This window comes from Mus caroli, unplaced genomic scaffold (genome assembly GCF_978045245.1).
Source record: "Mus caroli unplaced genomic scaffold, Mus_caroli_1 scaffold_4, whole genome shotgun sequence".
In the NCBI taxonomy this organism is placed as follows: Eukaryota; Metazoa; Chordata; class Mammalia; order Rodentia; family Muridae; genus Mus; species Mus caroli.
In genome coordinates this window covers 14,579,595-14,596,160 of record NW_028227259.1, presented here as the reverse complement: position 1 = coordinate 14,596,160, position 16,566 = coordinate 14,579,595, and the positions used below count along the sequence as shown (strand labels likewise).

General features: G+C 36.9%; 1 protein-coding gene across 3 annotated transcripts in view; it reads left to right on the top strand.

The window, feature by feature from the left end:
* Window positions 1–16,566, top strand: part of Pclo (piccolo presynaptic cytomatrix protein) — a 359,262-nt gene that overhangs the window by 23,091 nt on the left and 319,605 nt on the right. For all 3 annotated transcript variants that reach the window (XM_029477261.2, XM_085836473.1, XM_085836472.1), the window contains exon 3: window positions 1,916–3,310. In XM_029477261.2, the coding sequence (XP_029333121.2) occupies window positions 1,916–3,310 (1,395 nt within the window). The remainder of the gene's footprint in view (window positions 1–1,915; window positions 3,311–16,566) is intronic.

Sequence of the window (16,566 nt, the reverse complement as noted above, 5' to 3'; positions counted from 1 at the left end):
AAAAATATCAAAGAAAACAGTGCCTTTATATCCTTACGAAAAACTGATTAAATTTTGCTACAAAAGATAATAGCTTGAAAATGAAGAATATGTTATTTGGCAAGTTAATACTTTCCTATTACAAGCTAGTTGACCTTTTCCCATTGCCTATGGTTTGAGTACTTCAACCCCCTACCATGCTGTAATATATACAGAGAGCTTTGGTGCCAAACTCTTAGCACTGGTTACTCTGGATGGATAGGATTAGTATATGGTAGAACTCAAAATTCTAAATTTTGCTGACAATATTTTTTTTTTTTTCGAGACAGGGTTTCTCTGTATAGCCCTGGCTGTCCTGGAACTCACTTTGTAGACCAGGCTGGCCTTGAACTCAGAAATCCGCATGCCTCTGCCTCCTGAGTGCTGGGATTAAAGGCGTGAGCCACCACGCCCGGCTAAAATTAGCCAGGTATCTTTTTTTGTTTTGTTTTGTTTTTGTTTTTTGTTTTTGTTTTTTTTTTGCTGACAATATGTAAAATAGTCTCTATGAAATATTTTTGAATCATACAAAATGTTAGATAGGCATGCTTTTTTAAAAATATTTTTTATTAGGTATTTTCCTCATTTACATTTCCAATGCTATCCCAAAATTCCCCCCCATACCCTTCCACCCCACTCCCCTACCCATCCACTCCCACTTTTTGGCCCTGGCGTTCCCCTGTGCTGGGGCATATAAAGTTTGCAAGTCCAATGGGCCTCTCTTTCCAGTGATGACCGACTAGGCCATCTTTCAATACATATGCAGCTAGAGTCAAGAGCTCCGGGGTACTGGTTAGTTCATATTGTTGTACCACCTATAGGGTTGCAGGTCCCTTTAGCTCCTTGGGTATTTTCTCTAGCTCCTCCATTGGGGGCCCTGTGATCCATCCAATAGCTGACTGTGAGCATCCACTTCTGTGTTTGCTAGGCCCCGGCATCGTCTCACAAGAGACAGCTATATCTGGGTCCTTTCAGCAAAATCTTGCTAGTGTATGCAATGGTGTCAGCATTTGGAAGCTGATTATGGGATGGATCCCCGGATCTGGCATGCTTTTAAATTATCTTATAAATTGTTGCAATAAAGTTTGCAATTAGTCACAATTGATATATTATGGAAACAAGTGTAATTTTGTATGTGTGTCCGTGTGTGTGTGTGTGTGTGTGTGTGTCTCAGCTATATGCCTTCCTCTTGTTCTCTCTCCCCTCTGCATGCACTATCTACTATCTAAAACACTTACCTTCTAAATATCTTGATAAAGTTTACAAGGAAACAGCATTTTCTTTGCTAAATCATATTATTTGTGACAATCAGAGAGTTAGCCTTAGTCGTCTCGTTTAGCTTACCTTGGTTAATTTTTATTTTCAGGTTTGTAAGGATGTTGACTTGGAAGTGGAAATAATGCCCCCTTAAGTTAAGAGATCAGCAATATTTTCATAATTTGACAAGCCTACTCTGGGTTGTATAACTAAAACCTAGTGAGGAGCCAACAGCAGAAAAACACACATTGTAACATATTAATGGAACCTCATAAGTTAAAATTCATATTTTTATATGTTACCTTCTATTTCTGGAACTAACACACCTGAGTGAATCAGGAATGAGGAATGCCAAAATTAACATTAGAGGCAGAATAAAATCATATACTTTTCCTGTTTATTTGTCTTACAGTATGGTATGCTTTAGTTTCTTAGGTTCATTATCTTCTATCAAGTTAAAATTTGCATGTTTAAATGTATTGATTAAAATAATGACTATATTTGAGTCTTGGAGGAATGAAACTTAATAGTTGCAACAGGCATGCTTTTAAGACAGTTTTCTTTTTTCTTTTTTTTTTTTTTTTTTTTTTTGGATTTTTACAATGTTATCGTAGTGATGATGGTTATGTGTTGTTTCCAGATCAAAGAGTGGCTCTGTTTAAACTGTCAGATGCAAAGAGCTCTGGGAGGTGAACTGGCAGCAATCCCATCCTCACCGCAGCCAACTCCAAAGGCTGCCTCAGTACAGCCAACAACAGCCAGCAAATCACCTGTACCATCACAGCAGGCTTCCCCAAAGAAGGACCCTCCATCCAAACAGGACAGCCCCAAAAAGCCACCGGAGTCCAAAAAGCCACCGCCACTGGTGAAACAGCCAACCCTTCATGGACCTACCCAGGCTACAGCCCCACAGCCTCCAGTGGCAGAGGCCTTACCTAAGCCAGCCCCTCCCAAGGAGCCTTCTGCAGCCCTACCTGAACAAGCAAAGGCCCCTGTTGCAGATGTTGAACCAAAGCAACCGAAGACGACAGAGACACTCACAGATACCCCATCTTCAGCAGCAGCAACTACAAAGCCTGATATTCTGAGCTCTCAAGCGCAGTCACAGGCTCAAGTGAAAACAGCCCCTCCTTTGAAAACAGACTCTGCCAAACCTTCACAGAGTTTCCCACCAACAGGAGATAAAATTACCCCACTTGATTCTAAAGCCATGCCCAGGCCTGCATCAGACTCAAAAATTGTTTCCCATCCTGGGCCCACTTCTGAGAGCAAGGATCCAGTTCAGAAGAAGGAGGAGCCTAAGAAAGCACAAACCAAGGTGACCACTAAACCAGATACAAAGCCAGTACCAAAAGGACCCCCAACACCGTCTGGCACACGACCTACCACTGGCCAAGCCACACCCCAGTCCCAGCAGCCCCTGAAGCCTCAGGAGCAGTCAAGACGGTTCAGTTTGAATCTGGGTGGTATCACTGATGCCCCCAAATCACAGCCCACAACTCCTCAAGAAACTGTGACAGGGAAACTATTCGGGTTTGGAGCATCCATCTTTAGCCAAGCATCAAACTTAATTTCCACAGCAGGTCAGCAAGCACCTCATCCACAGACTGGGCCAGCTGCCCCATCAAAGCAAGCCCCTGCCCCATCCCAGACTCCGGCTGCTCAGGGACCACCCAAGTCCACAGGTCAGCACCCATCAGCACCTGCCAAGGCGACTGCTGTGAAGAAGGAAACAAAAGCCCCAGCAGCTGAAAACGTAGAGTCCAAACCTGAGCAAGCTCCAACAGTGAAGAAGGCAGAGAAAGACAAGAAGCCCCCACCTGGGAAGGTCAGCAAACCTCCACCTACAGAGCCCGAGAAGGCTGTCCTCGCCCAGAAGCCAGACAAGACCACCAAACCCAAACCAGCCTGTCCTCTCTGCAGAACTGAACTCAACATAGGGTCTCAGGATCCTCCCAACTTCAACACCTGCACAGAATGCAAGAATCAAGTTTGCAATCTCTGTGGATTTAACCCAACACCCCACCTGACTGAGGTAAGCAGTACCTATGTTACATAGGAAAGAAAATCTATAGCGGTTTATTCTGAATGTTTGGGGACCTGAATTTCTGAGCAACGAAGTATGTTTCTACTGAAGGAAAGGAATGAATCTTGGTAGGTTAGAGGAGGTAAAATTATTTCATCCACATGTTATTTTGAATTCTTGTTCTTTGTGTTTTGTGGGTTATTATGCTAAAAGTAAGAGAGGGACTGTGCTGCAAACTTAAAGTCATGTCAATCCTATTCATTCATAAATTATAGACTAAAGCTTGGAAGTCTCTTCATTTTTCATATAAAAAGCTCACTGAAAAGTTGTAATATTTAGTTCTTATTATTTATTAATCCCTCTCCTGTCTTTGTTATAGCTTATTGTGTAAGTTTTACTTTTGCTTCAAGGACTTACTCTGTAGTCTGGGCTGGCACAGAACTTGCGTCAGCCTCCCAGGTGTGTGCTGCTGCCTTGCCATGGTCTCTGATACACTTTCAAAAGGAACTAGTTTTAGTTTCAGTTGACTAGAATCATATACAATATGCATGTAAAACTTTGTGTGGGTTGAAAATATCACCTGATGAAATTAGTGGTTTACATATGATATATTTAGATTTTCTAAGTGTGTGTTGGTAATGTTGTCTGTGGATATCACAGAGTATTCTAGGGGCTGTGCAAGACAAATGTATTTCTGCGGTTAATGAGGAGAGACTCTAAAGAGTTGTCTAGCACATTGTCTCCAAAATGGAAACAATCAAAATGTGGTTTGTGACTATATCTGATAATATAGTCGTAAAAGATTGTGGAAGGGGTGAGCACGAGGCAGACCTTGAGAGGGTTGTAAAGTAAATAGGTAAAAAATTAAATTAAATTAAAATAATGAACCAGTGGATAAGCATTAGTATTACACAAAGTCTATTAGAATAGTTAGCTATAGAGCACTCAAAGGTTAAATGCTCATTACCATATTATATAAATAAAAACACTTTAATAAATACTTTGATAATTAGAATTACTGTTCATTACATTTATACAAATCAAAACTATTTAAGGGCTCTTTCAATTCACTGTTTCTAATCTTGTGAGCCATTCAGGCAAATCGGAGGAGGACTGGGCAGAACTTACACCATAGAATCCTTTTATTACTTGGGCACTATTTAAAAAAAATTAAAAATAAATTTAGTTAGAATAAAGTTCCCTCTCTTTCTCTTTCTTTTTACTCAATTCTCCACATACTCCCAGAACCAGGTACCCTGGCTCCAACTCTTTTCATACCTCAGGTAAATGAAAGACCACACCCATTCTTATTGTCACAAATTACCTTCAGTTGAAATATAAAACACACACACAAAAAATCTTAATTTTTCCATTGCTTCAGAAAGGCAGTTTGTGTTTTTGTGTGTGCATTCATCATGAGGGTAATTTTTTTCCCCCAGAACAGCTGCATTTATTTAAGCTGTTAAAAAAAAACTGTACCCTTTAATGATTATCCTTATGGTGTCAACACAATGCATTTGTGGAAATAGCTGTAAAGCAAACAGCAGTACAGAAAACAAAACTGTAATTTTCATATTTTCTTAACATAAACATGTGTATAGTTCAAGGGAAGGATTATAGCTTACACACACACACACACACACACACACACAAGCGTTGTTTGTTTATATGTTACTGTGCATGTACAACATTGGACCCACCATGACTGTGAAAACTCTGTCAGAGTTTGGAATAATAACAAGAGAGCCCCTTGAGTGCGTTCACTAAGTTTCCTGGGAAATCTTTCAGTCTGTACATTGGTTAATTTTACCTTGCAGGTCATTGTTTGGAAAGGACATTCCTTGAATAAATAATCAGCATGTGTGTAACTTTAATTATTGTATAATTTGAAGGTATAAGTTTTCTAAAATTTTTAGATAATTTAAATAAGGTCCTTCTTTAAATATGAGCCTGTAGGATATGGAATGCCTGTCTTTTTTCAGGAGATTGTGCTCTGCAATAATTTCCTTGAATTTAAAAGACCATATTTCAGAGGAAAAGAAAATTTGATAAGGCAAAAGTGACTAGTATGCTTGACCTTGGTAAAGACCTCACTCATTTGGCATAAGGTCTTACCTCTGCTGTCAGTAAATTGACTAGTCTAGTATTAAGGAAGTGAGTGAAAGCCAGTTGACTTATTTTATTTTCAAGTTATTATTGTCTCCAAACTTCAGAGGAATTGCATATGAATTAGCTTAAAAGGAGTTTGGTACACTGTGTTTGCTTTGTGTATGTGTGTGTATAAGCATTTATGTATGTGTATACATATGTATATATCATATATCATACATATATGATGTATATCTCCAGCGCATAGATAACTTTATATACATATGTCATGTATAATAATAGACAGCTTTGTATGTGTCCAAATTTTAAATATTTTAGACTTAATTAACGCCTTGATCCTACTGTTCATACTAAGTATTTCCTTACATTTGTCATTGGGGAGAAATGTACCTCTAATCTTTGTTTAGTCTCTATGTTTTTTTGTCCACTCTGTGATATACTTCCCTGTGATTCAGTGTTATTGTACTCACGATATTAACACTTATTCCTAAAGTACAAAGAAATGCTATTCCTTAATGTAGAGTCAGTGGCTTCCATTTATTTTCTAGCATATTTAACTCTGCTGGAAGTCCCTGTTTCTCTTATCCTTGTACCTGAGGTAGATACTTTTCCTAGAGGCCTAGTATTGTCTTCCTCCCCAGCTCCTTTTGCTTTTGTTCCTCTGGTGGTGAAATGGGGTCCACTGTAGTTTGTCAGGTGTTGAGAGCTACAGAAAACACCCACCTCCCTAACCTTACTCAGAGGAAGCTGTCTCTAAAGACTTGCTGTCCCTCTTGCATATTTTGCTTCCGTATACTTTGAGTACCAAAGGCTTCTGATTGTCCCTGGGGTGAATCCAGCGTCTAACCCGAGCTTTACTGTTTAACTGTGCGATGGCTAATTTGTACAACTGGTGCAATAATCAATTAACCTCTAGTAGTAAGAGACAGTTCTTTTAGGCTTAATTTTTGTCCACACAAGATGTGACTTGTCTTGCAAGAAGTTTTAAAAGTGGCAGTACAGCTTTCTGAGAGAAATACAGCTAATGAATCTGGAAGGGTTATAAGAAAACAGCCCAGTTGGAGATGGCTTTCCCTCCTGAATTTTAAAAATTCTCGTTTAGTTCAAAATCAAGAGATACCAACATGACCTATTGTGGGTATTTATTTTTGGTTTTGGTACTCTTTTCTGAAGTAACTTTTTACCATGAAAATAAGACTTAGTATGAATACATTTTCTAATTGCTGAACGATGTCCTAGAGTCATAATTTTGCTTTCTTTGCGAGATGATTTTTGCATGGCCTAAATGGTGTAGAAGTAGCTAGCATATATTTGTCACTAGGCAACAAATGAGCCATTTGAGCTGATTGAGATCCAGTGCTGAGACAGATCTCTTCAGTTCCTTCTTAGCTGTGGTGGCTTCTGCATTCTGCATCACTTACAGCTGGCCTAGTGGAAACGGACCATATGAGCTTGGAAAAGCACAGTATCTTTCTTTTACTTTAAGCAACATTACTTAATACTGTAAAAACTATATGCAACACTTTTTAAAAGTATTTAAAAGTATGTCTATGGGCGCAAGCATGAAGAAAAATAAAAGGTAAGTGACTGCAGATCAGCTCACATCCAGATGAATCACATGGTAGAGCTCTGCAGTCTTGGGAAATTTTCATCTTATAACAGGGAGGTCATTTATGTGACTTTTATAACATCAATGAGTATAGTGTGGTTAGAAGTGTTAAACATATTTCATTTTAGGGTAAATTTGAATTTTTCTTGGATAATATTTATTTAAAATAGTCAAATATGGATTTAAAATTGAGATGTTTTATTCAAACAACTTTTAAGAAATCAATTTTCCCTACTAATCCTCATTTCTAATGCATTTAAAAAACAGTTAATATTCTAGTTTGCATGGTATCTCTGTACTCCAGTAAACATGTAACACTTCCTCTGTCATTAAACACCTTTAATGTCATCTAAATGAATATTCACAACCCAGTTCTGTGAATTTATATTTCATTATATGCGCTATCCTCTTATTAGTGATTTAGGGGCTCATTTTGTTCTAAACAAGCAGAATTTTAGATATACATATTTTGAATATTTCCCAAGGAAAACTTGCTTGTAGTGAATGAAGAATGAGGATCACGGAGGATTCAATTATAGTGGAAGATATGGAAATAGGTAGCCCCTCCACCATTCCTGCGTGGCATTTCTTTTTACTTCACCCAGAAGAATTTATTATTTGAGAATTTGTTAAAGCAGCTTCTTTTTATGTCCTTTCAACTACACACAAAATAATGAATTCTCCCAAAAGAAAATGAGGAAACAGAGCTCCCAGGGAGCTCTTCCTCACACAGATTCTCTGAACTTTGAGCAACGTTGAAAACAGCATTTATCCGTCTGGAAGATTAAATGTTATAAAATTGTCTCTTGCAGCTAGTATTTCTTTTTTTTTTTTTTTACTAGATTTTTGTTTATATTTTATACTTTAAATATGAGATAGATGTAAGCGTGGGCCAGTGAAAGTGTTGTGTAGAGATTGTTTGGAATGAAAGCAGATGTCAACCACGCCACCTTCCTTCGTTACTCTCATGGAGCAGGTGTTTGAACAGAAAAGACATTGTGCTACATACTTCTTTCTCTATAATTTATGTGGTCATTTAAGCCCTACTTTGGGAATTAAAATGAGAATGAGAGAGATTCAGTTATCAAACAAGAAAGATTTACTCTAGGAGTTAAGTCAATATTGACTTTATTTGTTTAAATAACTCATGGAACTAGAGAAAAATACCACTTGTTCTATGTACTCTTGCTCATACATCAGTTGGTAATCACTAGGATGTTAAGTTCTATGAATTTGCAAACATGGGGACCTAATTAACATTGTTTTTCCATGGAACTGTGTGACTGCTTACCTGGTTGTGTTTGTAAGGGTGGAGTGGGCTTTGGGGGAGGGACTCAGAAGCATAGGCTACAAGTTATAGGTTAAAAGTCAAGGGTTCCATTGCTGTGACAAGCACCATGACAAACAGCAAGTTGGGGAGGAAAAGATTTATTTGGATTATGCATCCACATTATTATCCAGCATTGAAGGAAGATCTCTCTCTCTCCCTCCTTCCCTCTCTCTCTCTCTCTCTCTCTCTCTCTCTCTCTCTATATATATATATATATATATATATATATGTGTGTGTGTGTGTGTGTGTGTGTGTGTGTGTGTGTGTAGTTGGATGCTTTCTCCTATATTGTTTCATAGTGTCCTCATCTCAGCATTTCTGAGAATGTACAATCATAAACTTGTACTTTACAGTGTCTATATGATATTCTAGCTAGGTTTGAATGTATGTGTCTATTTTTCTAGAAATACACCATCAGATATAATAGTCTCTATGCTTATAAAGATCACATGGCTAGGTCAAGTTAGGTTATATTTTAAATATAAAATATTGAATTTTAAAACCTGTCTTAGAATTTTTATTAATATTATTAAAGACCATGACTAAAACCAACTTGGAGAAGTTATGGTTTATTTTATCTTACACTGCCTGTAACAGTCTATCACTACGGGATGTCCTGGCAGTAATTTAAGACATGAACAAGAAATGGGGACTTTTGCAGGAACCCAGAGGCAGGAGCTGATGCTGAGGCCAGTGAGAGGTGCTACTTATTGGCTTGCTCTCCATGGCATCTTCTTCCTGCTTTCTTATAGAACCCGGGTCCATCAACTCATGGATGGTACTGCCCAGAGTGAGCTGGACCCTCACATACCAATCATCAATCAAGAAAATACACCAAAGACTTGCCCAAAGGCCAATCCAGTGGGTACACTTTAACTAAAGATTTTTCTTCTAAACTCTACCCTCTAGCAAACTGACATAAAACTACCTGAAAGGATAGTATGAAAATTATAAAATACCTCATTAATACTTTCATCAAATGTTGGTTAAGAGTATATTATCTTGTTTATATTGTTTTATTTCACAGTTTATTTTAATTATAGTCTTACTTTGTCTTTTTATTTAAACCATTGAAATATTACCCTAATGTACATACTGGCAATGCTAAATGGCTGCAGTAGGTTATTTTTTTAAAATAAAAAGATAAAATAGACAATAAAAAAAGAAAGATTGCATATTCAAGATGCCATCTTTTCAGTATATTTTAGTTTCTTTCATTGGTGATTATTCTTTATGTGTGTGTGTGTGTGTGTGTGCCTGTGTGTATGTGTCTGTGTGTGTGTGTGTCTATGTGTATGTGTGTGTGTATGTGTGTGTATGTCTGTGTGTGTGTACACATGATTTCTTTCTCACTATAGACTCTGTAAACTTGAATATCATTTCTTTTTTCTAATAAGATTTCATCATTTTGAATTCTTAAAATGATATATATATATATATATACATATATACATATATATAACAAAATAAAAGAAATGGTCATGAATTTGGGTGGTGAAGGGGCAGGATAAGAGTGTAGTTGGAAGAGGTGAGGGAATGATGGCAGTTATATACAGTACTCATGTATGAAGTTCTTCAAATTTTAATGTCTAATTTTTTTTTTGTCTAGGCTTTATCCTTAACTCACTGATAACTCTATTTTAGTATTTCTAAAACACCGAAAAGCTGTAAGGATTCTTTCACACCTTGTGAATTATTCCAAATCCATTTACTGTTTATTTTTTTCCTTAATTATTACTCTTAACATGGTCATTGATTGAATGCTGTAATTGTATATGTATGTACTATAACCTACTTCCATGTAGAATGTCTTTGTCTGTCCCTATAAGAAATGCATAAATATCTTGTATTTCTTACAACATACTTACCTTTCTCAGGAATTACTCTTTATATTATGCATGGTAGATGGTTGTTACTGCATTTTCTTTTAAAGGAATAGATTTCAGTGCTCTCATTGTCAACATACACTCTATGGATATCTGGACTGATCTGCAGATTATTGTTCTCAGGTCTTGCTAAAAATTACTGATGATAACCATATTATGTACTGTGGCCCTACCAAGCTTTAGCTTCCCATGACCTCTGTTGACTCCTCTATTCTAAGTGTATCTTTGCGGGATCTTGAGTCTATTTATAGTACGTATGGGCATTTGGTTGAAAGCTTTCAACTTTGAGGTCATTATTAAAGATTTAGAAATAGATATTAAAAAGAGTATATATATTCAAGTTGTATATGCAAAATTGAATAAAGGATTATACTATCTATTTATATTATTTTTAAAATGCCTTTTAGTATGTAGTTTTTCAAAATTAAAAGATAATATAGAAAATAAAAAAAGAAAGATTGTATATTCAGGATACCATTCAGTATACTTGCAGTTTCTTTTATTGGTGACTATATATATGTATGTGTGTGTGTGTGTATATAAATATATATATATATATATATATATATATGTAATATGTGTGTGTGTATACATACATATATATAGTTACTTTATTTATTTACATCTTATCTCAGATATTGCACCTTCACTGGGTCCCCACTCCCAGTATTCTTCCACCATCCCCTCCCCTTAGCTTCTGAGAGAGTGCCTCTCATTTATTCCCCCTCCCTGGAGCACCAAATCTCCTCTCTCACTGAGACCAGACAATAGAGCCCACTACTACATATGTGCTAAACGCCTCAGACCTGCCTGTGTATGCTCTTTGGTTGGTGGCTCAGATTCTGGGAGCTCCCAGGGGGTTCAGGTTAGTTGACACTGTTGGGCTTCCTATGGGGTTGCCATCCCCTTCAGTTCCTTCAGTCCTTCTCCTGACTCTTCCATAGGGGTTTCTGACCTCTGTCTAGTGCTTGACAGTAAGTATCTGCATCTGTCTTGTTCAGCTGCTGGTAGAACCTCTCAGGGGACCACCATGTTAAGTTCCTGTCATGCATATTAAAAAGTTAACTTCAATAATCTGAATAATAAAGTTAATATACTTTTTAATAAATTAGGTGGTGATTTAGTGTCTATATAAATATACTTTGCTACTCTCTGCATGTAAATTATATCGATATCATGAGTTTATAATTGGTAGAAAAATTTTAACCCAACAACCTGACTGCTCTGACAATGGACCACATCCATATATATGATCCATCTGGAATACAGATGTGTCACATACATTTAGTTCTTCAGCTGGAATATAGACACACCTTCAGTATACACTTTTAGTCCCAAACAGTGAGTCTAACTAAGGGACAAAGTGAAATATTTGATAAAAAGGAAAATATTTGATAGAATGAGTCAGAGATAGCATATGACCAACTTTCCTGAGAAGCTACTTAAAAGCAGCAGAGAGAGAGAGAGAGAGAGAGACAGAGAGAGAGACAGAGAGAGAGAAAAAGAGAGAGAGAGAGACAGAGAGAGAGACAGAGAGAGAGAGAAAGAGAGAGAGAGAGAAAGAGAGAGAGAGACAGAGAGAGAGAGAGAGAGAGTTTGGCAGCTGAGTCAGTTGAGTAAAGTGCAATTTAGTTGACTGAGTGCAGTGCATTAGAGTTCAGTTCAGTTGTGAGTTTGTGCAGAGGCAATTGAAGATAGAGAACAAAAGAGAGCCAGGAGATTAGAACAAATTGCCAGAGTTAGTTTGAGGCCAACAAGAACAATTCAGTGAGAAGCCAACAGAAGCCAGACTCAATCAGTTTGGAGAGGAGTTTGAGCCAGAACAGCTGAGTTGAACCAGCCCACTGGAGTTCAGACAAAACTAGGAAGGGTGAGTTTTTTTCAGCACTGAGCTTTTGAGATCACAATTAATGCTGGCAAATAAAAGTTGTGTTTATTATCATCTATAAATATTTGTTTATAAACTGCTTGTTTATTTCTGTTATTTTTGGAACATATTTGTGCATGGTTTTATACTTTACATGGCCTGACTCATTATTAATGCATCTAAAATGATATTTTTCATATGTGATTTGTTATTAATATTCTTTATGAGCTTTATGAGATTTTAATCCACATATTAGTTTTGGTTTGTATATAATTAGATCTTTTAAGTATTTAAACATTACATATTTTTATGACAATAGCTGCTTGAATTTGGTTTTTTTTAATTTTTTTTTAATTAGGTATTTTCCTCCTTTACATTTCCAATGCAATCCCAAAAGTCCCCCATACCCTCCCCCCCACCACCCCTACCCACCCACTCCCATGTTTTGGCCCTGGCGTTCCCCTGTACTGGGGCATATAAAGTTTGCAAGTACAATGGGCCTCTCTTTCCAGTAATGGCCGACTAGGCCATCTTTTGATACATATGCAGCTAGAGTCAAGAGCTCTGGGGTACTGGTTAGTTCATAATGTTGTTGCACCTACAGGGTTGCAGATCTTTTTAGCTCCTTGGATACTTTCTCTAGCTCCTCCATTGGGGGCCCTGTGATCCATCCAATAGCTGACTGTGAGCATCCACTTCTGTGTTTGCTAGGCCCCGGCCTAGTCTCACAAGAGACATATATTTTTATGGCATCGTCTTTTTTTTTTTTTTTTTTTTTTTTTTTGATCATACACTTTTACACAACTGGAAAAGTATCCTACAAATTCAAACTATTAGAACAGTTGGCTTAGTCATGGTTGAGTGTCGCCCCAAATGACAATAATGCACCCTTTTGCATTTTGATCAAGTTGACTTAGCCACCTGCTGCTACTGTCTCACCAGGTTGATTTCTCCTACAGTCATTGACTTGGCCTCTTAGAAAACAGCAGCAATATAGGAAAGTCACAGCCAGCTCTATCATTCTTTTCACAGGGAGGATATGACAAATGGACACATTCAGGTGTGAAAAATAAATCCCCCAATCTCACAGAGCATGATCTGAAGGCCACTCTGATGGTACAATGGAGATTGCAATAGCTTAATTATAGAAGATTAATTGAGGTATTCTCACTTTATGAATAAATTATACAAATCTAATTCTACCTTTTTTTTTCTTTTTTTTACCTTTTTTCAAAAACTGCTATTTCTTAAAGAAAAAAAAATCTTCCCTACCAAGTCTGTATCTATGGTCTTCCCCACAACCCTTGTCCCAGTTTGTTGTTCTCCTTACTACAGGGAGCCTGATGCCCTATAGGAAGTGATGGATGTAACGTGACCTCTGGAGTGAGGTAATTTGGATGTGAAATCCAGCTCTGAGGAATATTATATAACTTGTTAGTACTTCACTCTATTGGCATTTATAAAATTACAATAAGCATACTAGAAAATAAACGATGCCTCTTTTTAAGAGTAAATATTCTCAAGCTACGTACAGCATTGTCTGGAATAAATAGCTCAACAGCATAAGCTATCATTACTATTATGGTAATATTATTAATATACATGAGGCCATTTCTTAGCATCAGGTGGCATACTTTAATTTCACATGTACAAACTCTTCATCAATTGTATCTTGATGAGTTTTAAACTTCCCTAGATTGACTAAACAAAATGAGTTCCTAGAAAAATTACCAGATAAAATCCAACAAAATTGAATTAAAAAGCATCATATGCCATATCCGAGAATGTCTTATTCTAAGTATCATCATCAAAATACTAAAATTTAATGTAATCTATCATATAATATAAAAATAAAATATAATTATAGAAATATAAAGTTATATCCTTGAAAAACTCAAGAGCACTTAAAGAAAAGAAACTCAAGAGTATTTAAAGAAAAAAATAAAACCCTCAGGAAAGTAGGAATATAGGGACTTAGCCTCAATCTGATAACAGAAATTGCTGTAGAGAAGCTGAATATCCCTGTGCATAAAGATGAAATTTGAAATTCTGTAAGTCCACAGATGAATTCACATTTAATTCTCTGCCCTTACAAGCCCCTATTCCATCTCTACTTTAATGGGTGTTTTAGAACCATGAATATGTCTGCAGTATGTGTAAATAAAAATCTTTGCTCCTTCCTGTGAACTTACCTTCATGAAGGGTTATGGCTGCCAAAACTTTCCCATGCTAACCATTAATTAGACTTGGAATCCAAATTCCTGTCCATTTGTTTTTCTAAATTAATTTTCTCTCCTGAAATTTATAGTACAACCTTCTAAATTGAAGTGTCTGACTTTAGTTTGGCCTTTATTCTAGATATTTTACACACTGCTGCTGAGTAATTTTTAAGGTAAATATTTCCCTTATAATCCATAAGTTGAGTTCATAATACCCTCCAGAAAAACATCTTGTTTTCCAAGTAGGCTGCTTGAATTCCTTAATGACCTAGCTCTCCTACTCCTCCAGCCTCCTTTACTGACATGAGAGATGTACAGATACTATTCTGTCATTTGACATTTTCTGTAGACTCTTTGCTCCTTCAAGCCATTCCCTCGTCATGCTCTGGGTTTCATATAATTTCTCATCTATATATTTCTAACCAGCCTTTGGGCCAGTAGCTTAAGCATAGCCTAGTCATTTCCCTTCCTAACATTCTTGTCCCATGACTTTTGCAGAATAGCATGATACAGAAAGGTTCTTTTTACCATCTGTTTGCAAAGATATATATTGATGTGGAGATATAATATACATCTGAAAATCTATATATTAAAAATCCTCAGGAATGTAGGAAAAGAGGGGCTCAGTCTGATAAAAATTATATATTATATATTATACATTATATATTTACATAATATATTATATAAAATATATAGTAATAAACATTTGTTAATGATAAAGAAGAGCAAGGGGAAAGGAAGAAAAGCATGGAGATAGGTGAATAGACTAAAGGAGCAACAAGAGGAAAGGAGGGATGAGGATTAAAAGGCAAGGCCCATTTTGGAAGCATTACTTAAACAAACAGAATTTACAGCATGTATGAGTTCCAGAGAGAATTGTGAATTGATTTTGTTTTGAAGCTATTCAAATATCCACAGCAATTTGGGAAATAATTCCATGGCTACCCAGTCAGTTTGAGTTTTCCACAACTTTTCCCCTCACAATCTACATAATTATTTCTCAAGTTGCAATAATGTTCTGATGTTTTTTATTGACTATAAAATAGCATATTTTGAATAACCCAGAGGAAATGAAATGCCAAGATGTAGCAATAATATAAAATACATATTTTAAATATCTTTAAATGAAAAGCAGTCCTTGTAGAATCTATGAAGTATAGTTAGCTGTCTTATCTAAATGAAAATCAAACACAGTCTACTTGGCAACTGAGATCACCATCTCAAGGCCCTAGAAGTGGACGATTTTATAACCTAGAAGAAACCCGTGTTGAATCAGATCATGACTACGGACTTCTAACAATTCAACAACAATTATGGCCCAGGTAAATTATGGCCACACTATATCAGCACTAGTAAACTTTGGAGAAATTAAGCAAATATAGTATTTTCTCTTTTTTGTTTTGCTTCCTCTTCTCAAGTACTGGCATTAGAGGTGTGTGCCATCATACCTAATGTGTATTTTCAATAAGTGATATTCTCACTAATACTGAAGGTAATTTTGAAAATTTACTTGGTATTCTTTAAGGAGAAAATAGACTTCCTCAATGAAGCCAACTAAGAAGCTGTCAATCACAGTGTGTATTGCTTGGGTACCAAAAGTAGCATCCGGAGACTCACACGCTTCTGTACACTTTCCAGAGAGGTTATTTTTACTCTACTTATGGTTTAAAGAGCAATACCTTACATTTTTCTGATCGTTCAAATTATCCAGGAGAAGCATTATTTAACATGTTCTTCATTTATATATTTTTATTATGTATTTTCCTCAATTACATTTCCAATGCTATCCCAAAAGTCCCCTATACCCTCCCCCCCCACTTCCCTACCCACCCATTCCCATTTTTTGGCCCTGGTGTTACCCTGTACTGGGGCATATAAAGTTTGCATGTCCAATGGGCCTCTCTTTCCAGTGATGGCCGACTAGGCCATCTTTTGATACATATGCAGCTAGAGTCAAGAGCTCTGGGGTACTGGTTAGTTCATAATGTTGTTCCACCTATAGGGTTGCAGATCCCTTTAGCTCCTTGGGTATTTTCTCTAGCTCCTCCATTGGGGGCCCTCTGATCCATCCAATAGCTGACTGTGAGCATCCACTTCTGTGTTTGCTAGACCCCAGCATAGTCTCACAAGAGACAGCTATATCAAGGTCCTATCAGCATAATCTTGCTAGTATATGCAATGGTGTCAGTGTTTGGAGGCTGATTATGGGATAGATCCCTGGATATGGCAGTCTCTAGATGGTCCA